Source organism: Haliaeetus albicilla, chromosome 6 (genome assembly GCF_947461875.1).
Source record: "Haliaeetus albicilla chromosome 6, bHalAlb1.1, whole genome shotgun sequence".
NCBI classification, from domain to species: Eukaryota; Metazoa; Chordata; class Aves; order Accipitriformes; family Accipitridae; genus Haliaeetus; species Haliaeetus albicilla.
In genome coordinates, this window is record NC_091488.1 from 9,243,452 (window position 1) to 9,256,137 (window position 12,686).

The 12,686-nt window shown below is 44.3% G+C and overlaps 1 protein-coding gene across 1 annotated transcript in view; it reads right to left on the bottom strand.

Annotated features, from left to right (window-relative positions):
* Positions 1 to 8,770: 8,770 nt before the first annotated feature.
* Positions 8,771 to 12,686, bottom strand: part of MED14 (mediator complex subunit 14) — a 37,212-nt gene continuing 33,296 nt past the window's right edge. Inside the window, exon 31 of the mRNA XM_069784950.1 lies at positions 8,771 to 9,378. Coding sequence (XP_069641051.1) covers positions 9,305 to 9,378 — 74 coding nt within the window. The 3' untranslated portion in view covers positions 8,771 to 9,304. The remainder of the gene's footprint in view (positions 9,379 to 12,686) is intronic.

Below are 12,686 nucleotides of genomic sequence, written 5' to 3' on the forward strand. Positions count from 1 at the left end.
AAAATTTCCTTGTAGTGTTAAATCAAAGCATATAGACATAAATAGGCTTTCAAATAATTACATTTGCTCCAAAACCCAATAATGACAGGTTGACTTTATTATTTTTTTTAAACCATTTGCATGTATAAGCTTTGCTAACTTAAGTCCTCCAGAGCCATAACGTGATGCATGTAAAATCTTGACTATAGAACAAAAAACTCCAAGAAACTGTGGGACGGGAAAAAAAGCAGAGAAAAATTAATTCCTTTTAAAATTCCTCTTTTGGAATTTATTTTGGTTAGTGTGGTTAACTGAGGAGCCCTGCTGCTGGCAGAGGCAGGTAAGAAATGTCTGAGGGTGCTGCATAACTGCACCGAGGAGTGAAGAGAGCAGCTCGCAAATGCCAACAATGGAGGCAAAGGCAAATGCGCGAGGCGTTCTCTGCAAAATTGCCAAGCCGGACTAGAACAAGAGAGTTGTGAGAAGATGGAGAACGTTCCTTTTGGAGGGACTCCAAGCTTGTCACGTGGCAACCTAAAAATCTGCCTTTGCTCGTTCAGGCCTTCATCAGCAAATATTTTGTTTAAGGTCAAACAAGGAATCCTACACAGCTAACTGCCTGCTGCTTTCCTAAAACTAACCTCTCTAAAATGGTAAGCTGAGTTCAATGGGGAGAGTTGAAGTACCCTCTCAGACAGCCTCTCCTGCTCTTCTAGATCTCTTGACGTCTTTCCTTTATTAATTCCTACTCTCTTTCCTTTACTTGCATGGAGATCAGGCACCCTCCCACCTCTTCTTCCAATCCACCTCACGGATCTGCCTCCTCCTGTGCACGGACAACCCAACCCGATGACCGAAGCTGTCTGAGGCACGAAGAGCCCAACAGAACGGGCAACGTCAGCCCAAGAGAGACGTTCCCGCTCCCTCCCAGTTGCAGGGAGGGTGTCCCAGCACCTGGGCTGGGAGACCAGCCATGGGGAAGGAGGGAAGCAGCCAGGGACAGTCCCTGTGCCCAGCCCACGGTGGGTCCTCCGTGGGATGCTGAGCAGCTCCGGGCCAGTCTGTGCTGCATTCCTCCCTCCGGCTCCCTCCACTCCTCCCTAACGTTAGGATAGGTCTTTGAAAGGGAGCTGTAGCTGGGTGGATGTTGTTGTTGTTGTTCCTGCAGGAGAATGAATCAAGATGCTTCTAAAATCATGATTTAACAGCTGCTGCCTGACTGTGGTCCTAACTCTGCCCAAAGGGACTGGAGCAGAGAAACAAGATGGAAAAAGGGCAGTTTTTTCCTTGGACGCTTAAAAATATCACCTCATGCTCACAGCTTTCTGTGGCTGACATAATCTCTGTAGTGCACTGCAAAGCTCAGAGCAGTGAGGATCTCCAAGAGCCTCACTCTCAGGGGATACTGAGAGGACTTCTGAGTTTAGGCAAAAGCACGTAACTTTAAGATGGAGCCTGCCAAGTTTATAAACAGCATTTTATAGGGCGTTTGTCTGCAATGGATCTGGGTTTGGAGACAGAGGACGCCACTGCCAGCCCTATATTTCTCATGAAATGCAAAGGAGAACCCCTTGTTTTACCTTTTTTTTATAGCTGTATGAGCAGTCAGACCTCTGGCACCTTCTGCAACACGCGCAGTGAACCTCGGGTCTCCCTCCCAAATGCCTTCAGCCAGGAGGAAGAAGAAACTCTCATTTCTGCAGAACCCATCAGTTCATCGAGGTCTCCGATCCCCCAAGGAGAAGGTGAAGAGAAGCAGCAGTGCCACCTCAGGGCCACAACCGCTCTGCGCCCAGCACTGGTAAAGCTGCCCACAAATACCCTGCACAATGCAGGGCTGCACATATTATGAAAGAAAAGAGGACTCTTTGGAAATATTCTGGTTGGGATAACGTCTGTGACTTTTTGCTGATGTCTGTCTCTGAGGCAGTGGTAGAAGTTAAAAAAGATGGGCCAAAACTGGTCCAAAAACTTTCATCTGCCCACAAACTAGGTAAACCTGCACAACAAAACCCACGCGGCTGATGGGCCACCTCGGGCTTCAGCTGCGTGCTCTGCCCAGCATCACTGCCCGACCGTGAATGCCACCGACGTTTCAAGGTCATATCACCTGAAGAAAATGATACAAACTGGAATAATCCTCTTCCAGGATGCCCAGAATGTGCTGTTTGCTAGTCAACCGTGTGTTTGAATAAAAGGTTGATTCCTTCAGACTTAAAACTTTCCCTGTTTGAGCAGCTGACTCTTCAGAAAGAGTTGAACATGGATGGCACTGTACTGTGCCAAACTGTGCAACGAGCAAGAGACGGAGGGTGTGTAGGCAAACCTTTTTTTTTTTTTAAAGCACCCATCTGCAACAAAACAAATGCAGAAGAACAAATAACAAATGCAGAAGTGCGTAGAGGAAAGCAACTTACAAACCTGATTTCAGGACCAACAAGTGTGCTTTCAGATCTAAGATGAATTCAACTTGACTATGACCAACTATCTATAGACCTGGGCACCTGCAGCATAAGAAAGAATGAATTTATTTCCAAAGCTTGCCCTGGTCCCCATTTGTGAGATTCCACGAAATGAAAGGCACTACACAGCACAACAGTTGCTCCCAAGGTAAATTCCAGCACACAGAAATCAAAAGGAATTTAACATTTCCGAGCAGAGCTACCCCAAACGCCCATGTTACGCCTGTGCGTTCAGCGTGGAGCTCCATGAAGGTGAGGGACTGCACCTACACTGCTACACGAGAGGGACAGGACCTGGCCTGGGCCATTGGGACAAACGGCCCCGACTAACTCACCCCCACACGTGTCCATACCCACCCTGAGCAAATTCAGCTTGCAGAGAGCTAGCCGGAGAGGTCCCGCACGGAGCCGGGAAGTTTGCCAGCCTGCAGGTTCTGCAGGTCAGCGCCGCAAGCCTGACTTCGCTACCTGGCTCACTTTTATTTCGCAGCGGAAAACACGCTCAAACGGAGCCCGCCCTTCGGAGACTCCTGCTAAGCAGAAAACTCAATAGTGTGACTGCTGCGGGTTCCCAAGAGCTGCCTGGCAAAAGCCGAGGTCTGCAGTTCGGTTTCCCCAGCCGACTCCTGCATCTCTACTGGTGCAGCGCGACAGGGTGGAGAACACGAGAGGTGTTTTTCCATGGCAGGAGGTGCTGCTGGGAGAGCCGCTCGGCAAACAGCTTCTCATATGGTGTCCTGACACGTTAACCGAGAGCTGAACTGGAAAACTTGAACCCAAGAGTGCTGAGTAGGTGGAAGGGGTAGAGCTAGGTTCAAATACAGGTTAGGTCTCAGCCGGTAGCTCTGGGCACTGAGGTGACAGCTAAGCAGGGGTCTTGGCTAAGGTGGGCTCAACCAGCCTGTTTCAGTGTGGAGGGGTATTCAGTAGTATTTGAAGTTATACTTCAGTTCTCACGCAGTAATTTTTGTAAAACAGCTATTTTAACATAGCTAAATTCCTAGGAAACAGTCAGTTTTGCAGACTGTCCAAATAGTTAAGGTATGCATCCACTTTACCCCTTTTTTTTAAAATTCAAGCTCATTGATGGCACACGTATAAAAACACTTCTTTTCCTTGTAGCTTTTGATGGGAGCAGGACGAAAGATAGATGTAATTAAACAAGATCTAGCCTGTCCTGCTAGCTGATATTTTAACAGATCGGCAAGTCAAAGCGTTAGCTCTTATTTAATAGCACCGGTGTGTGATAATGGCAGTATTGTTGTCGGTATCGTGGAATTGCTCCTGTGGCGGTTCACAATGAACAACAATGTGGCTTCTCAGCTGCGCACGAAAATCGGGACGCGCTCCTACAACATTGCAGCGCTTCGCGAGCAGAGGCCTGATAAGAGGTATAAATTGGGAGAGGAGTGGCTGGCGAGCAGCCCTGCAGAAAGGGAGCTGGGGGGGCTGGTTGTCAGTTTGACTCAGTTTGAGTCAGCCCTGTGCCCTGGCAGCCAAGGGGGCAAATCGCATCCTGGGGGGCATCAAACACAGCACGGCCAGCCGGTCAAAAGAGGGGATGATCCCGCTGCGTTCGGCGTTGGTGCGGCCTCACCTCGAGTACTGCATGCAGTTCTGGGCCCCATAATTTAAGAAGGATGTTAAAGATCCTTGAATGCATCCAGACGAGGGCAACAAAGGTGGTGACAGGGCTGGAAGGCATGTCCTGTGAGGAGCAGCCGAGGGCTTTGGGCTTGTCTAGTTGGGAGAGAAGGAGGCTGAGGAGCAGCACCTCATTGCTCTCTACAGCTGCCTGAGGAGGGGACGAGGAGAAGGAGTTGCTCAGCTCTTCTCCTTGGGATCCAGCGACAGGACACGTCGGAACGGTTCAAAGCTGCGCCAGGGGAGGTTCAGACTGAACATTAGAAAGCATTTCTTTACCGGGAAGGTGATCAAACACTGGAACAGGCTTCCTAGAGAGGTGGTCAGTGCCCCAAGCCTGTCAGCGTTTAAGAGGCATTTGGACAATGCCCTTATTAACAGGCTTTAATTTGGTCAGCCCTGAATTGGTCAGGCAGTTGGGCTAGTTGATCGATGTAGGTCACTTCCAACTGAAATATTCTATTCTATTCTATTCTATCCTATCCTATCCTACCCCACCTCGAGGAGCAAGGCAGGAGCTCCCATGCAGAGCAGCACCACAGACACCACCAGCAGCTCCCAGCCCTGCACCAGGCTGGCTCCGTCCCCTCTTTGCGGGACCAACACGGCACGGATCTGTGCCAAAAGCACAGTAGGGCCCAGGCTGGCCTGCAGCCCCCCCCCGCCGCCCCCTCCCTCCCTCCCTCTGCTGCTGCAAAATCAGCTTCAAAGGACGGGAGCGCTTTTCTCTGTCTCTTTTAAATGCAGCACTTACAGTTTGCCTGCTGCTTTGCAAGCTTGCCAGCTGCTTTCAAGGCTGTATTTGTCACGGAGGAAGCGTCAAAAAATAAAAGACGCATAAAGGAGCATGCTGCCTGATTAGGGAGCAGCCCCCGCAGCAGCAGGCAGGGCTGGCAGGGCCGTGGGCAGGGTGGGCTGGTGGGAAGCTGGTCCTGGCCCATGGGGTCCCTGCCAGCAGGTCTCCAGGCAGGTGGGGGGCTGCGGGTGAGAGCTGGGGCCTCGCTGCTGGGTTTCCCTGCCCATACGCACCAGGTTACGGCAATGCAGACATGCGAGTGCTTCGAGGCCACAGTGCAGGTTTCTTAAGGGTAGGGTAGGGCTCCTAATTTATTTTTGATTAGCTGCAGTGGCCCTGAGAGGGATTAGACGTCAGGGAGGCAGGCGCATCCCCAGGCGAGGCAGAGGAGAGGGAGGGGATCCCCTTCTCACCCGAACCCGCTCTGCCCTGGGAGCTGCCTGTCCTAACCCACGGCAAGGATGTCAGCAAAACCCTTCCCCACCTCAGACAGGCCTATTAGCACACCACTTTTTTGTAGTTTCTGACAAATTCCCCATTTAGCCTCTGCTCCCCAAAAGAAAGCCTCAGGTGCAGCTGCAACTCACCTCAGGTGCAGCTCTGGGACATGCAGCCTCGATAATGGCCTTTTAAAAATGTGCGGCAGTGGGGAATCACAGGAGGAGTAAAACCAGGCAATGACAAGCCCAAACATGATTTTTCACCCCTACGAGAGCCCTATTTCACATAGCAGAGACAATTTTCATTGCAGCATTTGCTTATGCCAGTGGCTCCTGGCTGGGTGCAGCAGCTCTCCAGCGAAGTGCGAGGCGAGGGTGGTCCTGCTCCGGGGGCTCTGCCCCTTCCAAACTCCATTTCTCCGGGCAGGAATTCAAGCTGTCCAAGCTTAATCTGCTGTAGCTTTCTGCATCCGTGCTGCTCTGCCCAGCCTCCCACCAACAGGAGTACAACCCTTCCTCACTCAGCATCTCTTATCTTTTGGAGCAGCAGCTGGACATTTCCTGTAAAACCTATTATGCAGGGTCATTTCCCAAAGAAGTTAATTACCGCTCCGGAAAAATGTGAGGGGCTGGGAATACATGGGGAGAGCATCCACGCAGCGAAGGGGCAGCACAGCACTGCTTCACGGGTGTGCGATGCTCCTGGAGCCAAAGTTAAGTCTTAAAAACATTCCCGAAAGATTACGATCTACCCACTGAATGCCAAACCACCAGTGGCCGTTCGAACGTCTCAGGAAAAGCCTCGCATATTTGAAGTCGATGTGATTTAATTTAAATAAGAAACTCTCAATTATATTGCTATTATGGGGTTTCACAGCAGTCACAGCTTTGTAACTACAGTCTAGATGCTATGTACAGTTAATACATTTCAATTACACACTATTTTATTGAAATATATTCTTACCTTAAAAACATTTGAAATCCATGTACCACAGAAAAATTTGGGTCAGGGGAACTATAACCACTTGAGCTAAAATAACCAGTATAGCACAACTTCTGAAGTGACACCTTTGACAGTTTAATCGTAAATCTGATTAAAATGACCCAAATATTCTCCTAGCAGTCTATTTTTCATACAAATTTTGCTTTAAAATGCCCACTAACTAGAGTAACTTTCAACTGCTAGATGAAACTGAGCACATGCTTAGAGACAAACTACAGCTCTTGAAAGAAAAACAGCTTCTAGTTTTATGGAGCTTTGTTTTGTCTCAGCTACTTATTATCAGAACTCGTTTCCTGCAATCCTTGTAAACTCAGTTAAAATGCGTGCAGTCTCAAAGGCAACCTGCAGGACACCCAAATGTGTAAGGATAACAAGCAATTTAAACTTAGTTTCAAGCAAAAAGCCCCCCCAAACCTCACCTTGATTCAGCTCCTTGTCTGAGTATTTGCAGGGCTCAAAAAACCTCTCCCCTCTTTTCTATATTAAGAAAACCTTTAACGTGATCTATACTTGTTATCCGGAAAGCCACAAAGTCTATTGCTGTCATCTGGGATGGCTTTTTGGATAGTTAAAAAGTTGTGTTCCCATTTGACACTGGCTAACATTGCTACGCCAGATCTGGGGATCAGTTCAGAAACTGCTATTTTTCTCTGTATAATTCAATTTCTCTCACGCTTGTCCCACAGGCAGGTTTATTAGAAACAATCTATGGGGACCGCAGGATGTGGGGTCACTGCAGGCAGCACTTTTAGTGAAATAAATGGACAATCAAATCTCCCCTAACAATGAAAATCTACAAATAGTCCCAATGCAGCAGCAGGGTACAACATCTGGCTACCAGAAAACTAGACTGAACACGTGAAAAATGAAACTTAAAACTGCACTTGCAAACACACACAGTCATTTCTTTGAAAGGAACAAGTGTCACTGGTCAGTGAGAAATGCTTCCTTTTACTAGTAGCGTTTCCCATAAGAATTTAATTATTTAGGAGAAAGGCTTAAAATGTGGCGTATGTTAAGAGGAGTGCTGTGTATAATATAAAATAAAACTCAATCCTCCCATAATCTCAGATTGGGAATGTCAGTTCGTCACCATCTGTTACCAGTCTACATATTTTGTTTTCTCTGCCCTGTGGGGAGACATCCCCCCTCCCTTTTACTTCCAAGTGCTGAAGCTCTCGAGCCCCACCAGCACACTCACCTGCCGCTTAGCACTCGGAACAGCAAGTAACTTCTCTGCGTATCAGAAAGCTGCTTTTAGGCATGGGAATGCTCAGACCTTGAATCCAGACTCGTAGCCAGCATAATAACCAGTCTTTTTCAGACATACTTGTATCATCTCTCAATTTTAAAACATCGGTTTAGTTGTGAAAAGGTAGAAATACAAAAGCTTTCCAACTGATTAGCAGCAGCAGCAACATTTAAAGATTGCCAGGGTTTTCACTCCAGTGGCTGAGTTTTGTATTTCAGAAGCAGAAACTGCATAACCACCTGTTAGATACACACAGGTCAGAGAAGTACTGATACAGTAGCAACACCCAAAAACAAAGGTTCAAGGCTGAAATCTGAAGTAGACACTAACCAAAAGATTATTTCTAATGGCAAGGGCTTTGAAACTCATTCATTCATAGGGAAAGAAGCATTGCGACAGTTGTAGGGGCAATAGGCAGCCTTAAAGCCCGCAAGGCAGGCTAGAATACATCCACCAAAAGTTTTTTAAAATTAGTTTAAAATATCCTTCAGCTGAGCAGGGAGCTGACAGAGCTCTGCAAAGGGAGTGAGGCAGCACAGCAGAAAGCTACTCTTGCAGGAAGTCAGGAAAGCAACTTGAACTCAATAAAAATTTGAGAATACTGATCCATGAGGACAAACGGTTAAATGACAGAGTAGTTCCTAAAGATGGAAATTTTATTCAATTACAAGAGCCTTCAGTCATCACTGACATGACAGTTATCTACATACAATTCAAAAAATTAAATGTGAGGTTGTTTCTTTTTTGGATCAGCCTCTCCAGTTTGATGGTGTACAGTTCAAGCTTCTACCTTACCTGTCTTTACAATAAGACAAATAAGAGTCTGTTATTATAGAGGTGCCTGTAACTACAAACTCCATGACAGATGAAAAAAGGTGCTTTCCTCCACTAAACTTTGTTTTTGGGACAGAACAGATGTAGTTCCTCACGACTGTAAGAAATGAAGCATTGTTTTAAGTAATTACCAGTTATTTATACAATCAGGAAAATGAACAAACTCCGTTTTCCTATGACTCGGATTGAAGCAAACCCACAGAATAAATAAATAAGGTTTTGGTTTTTAAGTTAGCAGCACAGGTGTGTGTGTGCGAAAACAAGATCACATACAGAGACAGCCAATTAAGTGTGACTACAAGAGATCTGGCCAGTGGCTACAGTGGAGAGGAATAAAGTTTAAGATTATACGACATCCAGTTTAAGATTTTTTAATCCAGTTTATTAAATATTGCTTTTTGGGGACATGTTTACAACAAGCCCAAATAAATTGTTTAAGGATTCAAAGCAGTCATATTAAAATACAGCTTCAATATAAAGTTTGTCACAGTTTTACAGTATTCAAAAATGACAGACCTGCCTTAAAAAAAGACTATTACACCAAAACATAAGAAAAACAGAAAAACAAACAAGTTTGGCATTTTCATAATCTTTATAGTATAAAACAGAATATTAAATCTATTACCAGCAAGCTGATACTTCAATCTATTACCTAGTCTGAAGTGTCTCCCATTAAAACACACTATACAACAGCACTATACAAAAGTCGTGGTGATACTCATTTGATGAAAGTGCATCCCTGAAAAGTTTGCCAGTTTATTCTAGTTAGCTCTTAAAAAAAAAAAAAAAAAGGTAAAATTAAAACGTCCTCTTTTAACTGAAGGCTTTACTAGATTTTTTTTTTTTTTTTTTTTTTGCTGTTTTGTCTCACTTTCAGCCTTCTTTTAAAAGTGTCTAGGGACGCCCACCAGGGGGCAGCGTAAGATTAACCATCAAATCACGAACGGCTGCAAATATTGTGCATTCACCTGGAACAGGGAAAAGAGACAGGTTAGCATCACTCCACGGACACGCCTTCACACCCTCAACAACCTCCCGAGGCACCGCGATACGCCGGCACGGCTACTACCCCTGTACGGGCAGGGGTTGACGAGACGTGGTGACCGCGAGCGGCAAATCCCAGCGACCTCCAAGGACGTCGGGATTTGTTGGGATTTTAACTGAAGTAGCTCCGGCTTTCCCAGCAGGACCGCTTTTGTTGGTCACAGAATTACAAGAAGCTCTTAACTTTTAATTGCTTTTGAGTGTCAGATTGAATCTATGCTAGAATTTATTGTACGTGGCACTGCAATCTGAATTTTTCTGGATGTTATTAATTAAAAGCACTACGTCTTACAAAGAAAAAAAATCCCAACCAAAAAACTTTTTCAAGTTCTATTTGTATTGATTAAGAGCAGAAACTAAACATTTCAAAAGACTCAAGTCTGAAACAGCTGGAAGATGTTTTCTGTCCTAAGCCTAGTTTTGGAAGCTTTTCTAATTCCAAGACTGGGCAAAAGTCAGAAATCTGTTTCTTTCAAGTAAATTAATTTGGCTCTACCCTTGACATCTGAACTGCAAAATAAAACACAGAGCAAATGGACTTTTGTTACAAACAGCTGAGACCTAATACAGAGAGGAAAAACCAGCCACAGCTGTCTCAATTTTGAATACCAGCATTTTCTGACAAAAACACACACACATTCTGAAATAGCTTAAAAAAGTTAAAACCAATAGAAGCAAAAGGGTTTAATTAGAACAACAGAAGGTGAAGTATTAGGCAGCTGTGACTTTCGTCTACTGTTTTCTGGTAAAAGAATACAATTAATAGCCACTATCATACCCTGGTCATTGTGGGCTGAATTTTTCCTGTGTATTTCAAGAAACATCATTAGAAGACATTGAATTTTGTTGCTGAAGGAGCAACAGTGTGAGCAAAGAGATAAGAGCAGAGCCTGTTGGGATGTATTAATCCTAACTGCCAAACTAGGGATTCCCAAGATTATTTTGGGCAAGCCATTGTCATATCAAAGCTACAAATCTGGGCTAGATACCATCCACTGCATCACTGAAAATCAGACACTGAAAAATGCTTAGTCATGAAGTGCTTTAAGAAATATCACGAGTCCCTTGAGCTGCTCTCTAAGTGTAACCTCCAGCACCTGTAGGGACTTTCATTTCTTTACCAGACTGATGTCCACTACATAACGCAGGTTGTAGACTTACAGCTCAAGTTTAACCCTATTATTCCAGGGCATTGATTCCATCTCAGTTCATATAATTATTCCCCCAAAATAAAATACTTTTTCCCATGGAGGCATAGGTAAAGTGATCTCAGAAAAGACAGCGTACTCACAATGAGTCAACATTTTACTGTTAAACACAGCAGAATGTGTTTGCCCACAGATCTGAAAAGAAAACTCTTCCAAAAGAACTTACTTTTCAGGCACTACCATTTTATTAAGAGGAAAATTAAGCTGAATACAAAATACTTTCTCACAAAGAGAGAAAGGTAAAAAAGATACAGCCAAAACGAGGCAACACTGATTACGGGTTACAATGAAAGTGCCAGTAATATCATACGTGCATGATGGGAAGCCCTGGTCCTTTCTGACTGAAACAGTGAAAAATTCACTTAACTGAGCAAATGGCAATTAGTGCAGCAGAAGAGCTAACACAGGTAGGAAAATCCTGGGTACAGCACAATAGCATCAGAAGAGAAAGGATATGCATCTGTGATCTCCCACGTACTGCTGTTGTAAAAGAAGTCTCCCAACTATCTACTTTCATCTATTAGCTCTCCTATCACCTTTCAATGGCAAAGAAAAGAAGGTATCTTATTCTCTTACCAGATATAATAATGTAAGTTTTGACAGTAAGAACACAGGAAATTGCATTTCAAGTGTGTTCAGGGAAGATCCTACTTTGGCTGGAGGGTGGTGGTGGAAATAAATAAATAAATAGATAGATAAATACAGACTCATTTTTTCTCTTAGAAGTCAGAGGAAAGACTGCTAGAAATGTCCTCTGTTCAGCTAGCTACATTCTTCTTTGCCTGGGTAAGGTCCTGCTAGGGCCACAAGCTCTTTTTATATGCCTTTCTTTCCCTGTCTATACTTTGCTCCCTGTACTGCATTCCCAAACTACTTCAAAACTTGTGTGACAAACAAAAATTATCTATCCTGATCTATCTAATGATCATCAGAAGACATCTCACCTGGGATACTCAAGAGCAGCTTTGACAATTACTCCCCATGCTGCAGTATTTTGTGGAGGGTTTACCTTAAAACACAACTTAGTGCAATATCAAACAGCAAAACAAGTATCTACCCTTCCCCACACTAGGGAAACTCAGTGGGGAAGCACCTTCCAAAAGAAACACCTGAAGTTTAGTTAACATATCTTGAAATAAAAGTGCTATACAAACAACAGTTCTGCACCACATACAGAACTCTTGCAGGTAATCCCACATGCCCTCAAGGCTATTCTCTCTCCTATTTACCTACACTATTACTATATGTTAAACAGAAAATGCGTGTTAATTTAAATCTCATCACAATTTTCAGAAATGTATGCATACCCACACCAATTTAAGATAAACATTGCTCATGTTCTAGCAATCGAAATAAACCATCAAGCATAGTTAAAATTACCGCATAACAACAAGATGAATAATTATACAAAATAGAAGTAGAATTCAACTTCTGGATTCACAACTTCAATCTATTCACTGAGTTATTGGAAAAAGGCTTTGTTCTTCAGCATGTAACTACAGCAGAACTGAAAGTTACTGTTCTTATGAGCCATCTGTGTACTAGGACCCCAAATCACTGCTTACAGACAACATGCTGCCCAAAGAACCTGCTACTGTTGTTCAATGTTTCAAATATTTAAAAAAAAAAAAAAAAAAGGCATGACAAACAAGAAGGAAAGCAAAGCACAATGTTGCTCACAGTGCACTACCTACGGGCCAATGAACATTCAGAACAACCTATTTAGCTTAAACACTTCACAGCACGTTTGGTGGACAGAACTGTATGCGCCTTTGTCAGTGTGTACACTGACAAAGGAATATACAATCACTCCAATTACCTTTTAATCATTCACAGCACATGGACAAGTTCTGATAACTATTTTAACATCCCTTTATATTCTACTGTTAAGCTCAATAACTTCATAATTAACCATGAAAACTGACACTTGACCATAGCATATTTCTTGTGACTCATTCTGGGCCCATCTGTTAAAAAGTATGACTCCTACTGCGCAGCTAGAGTTGGGCCAACAAGAGGTGCAT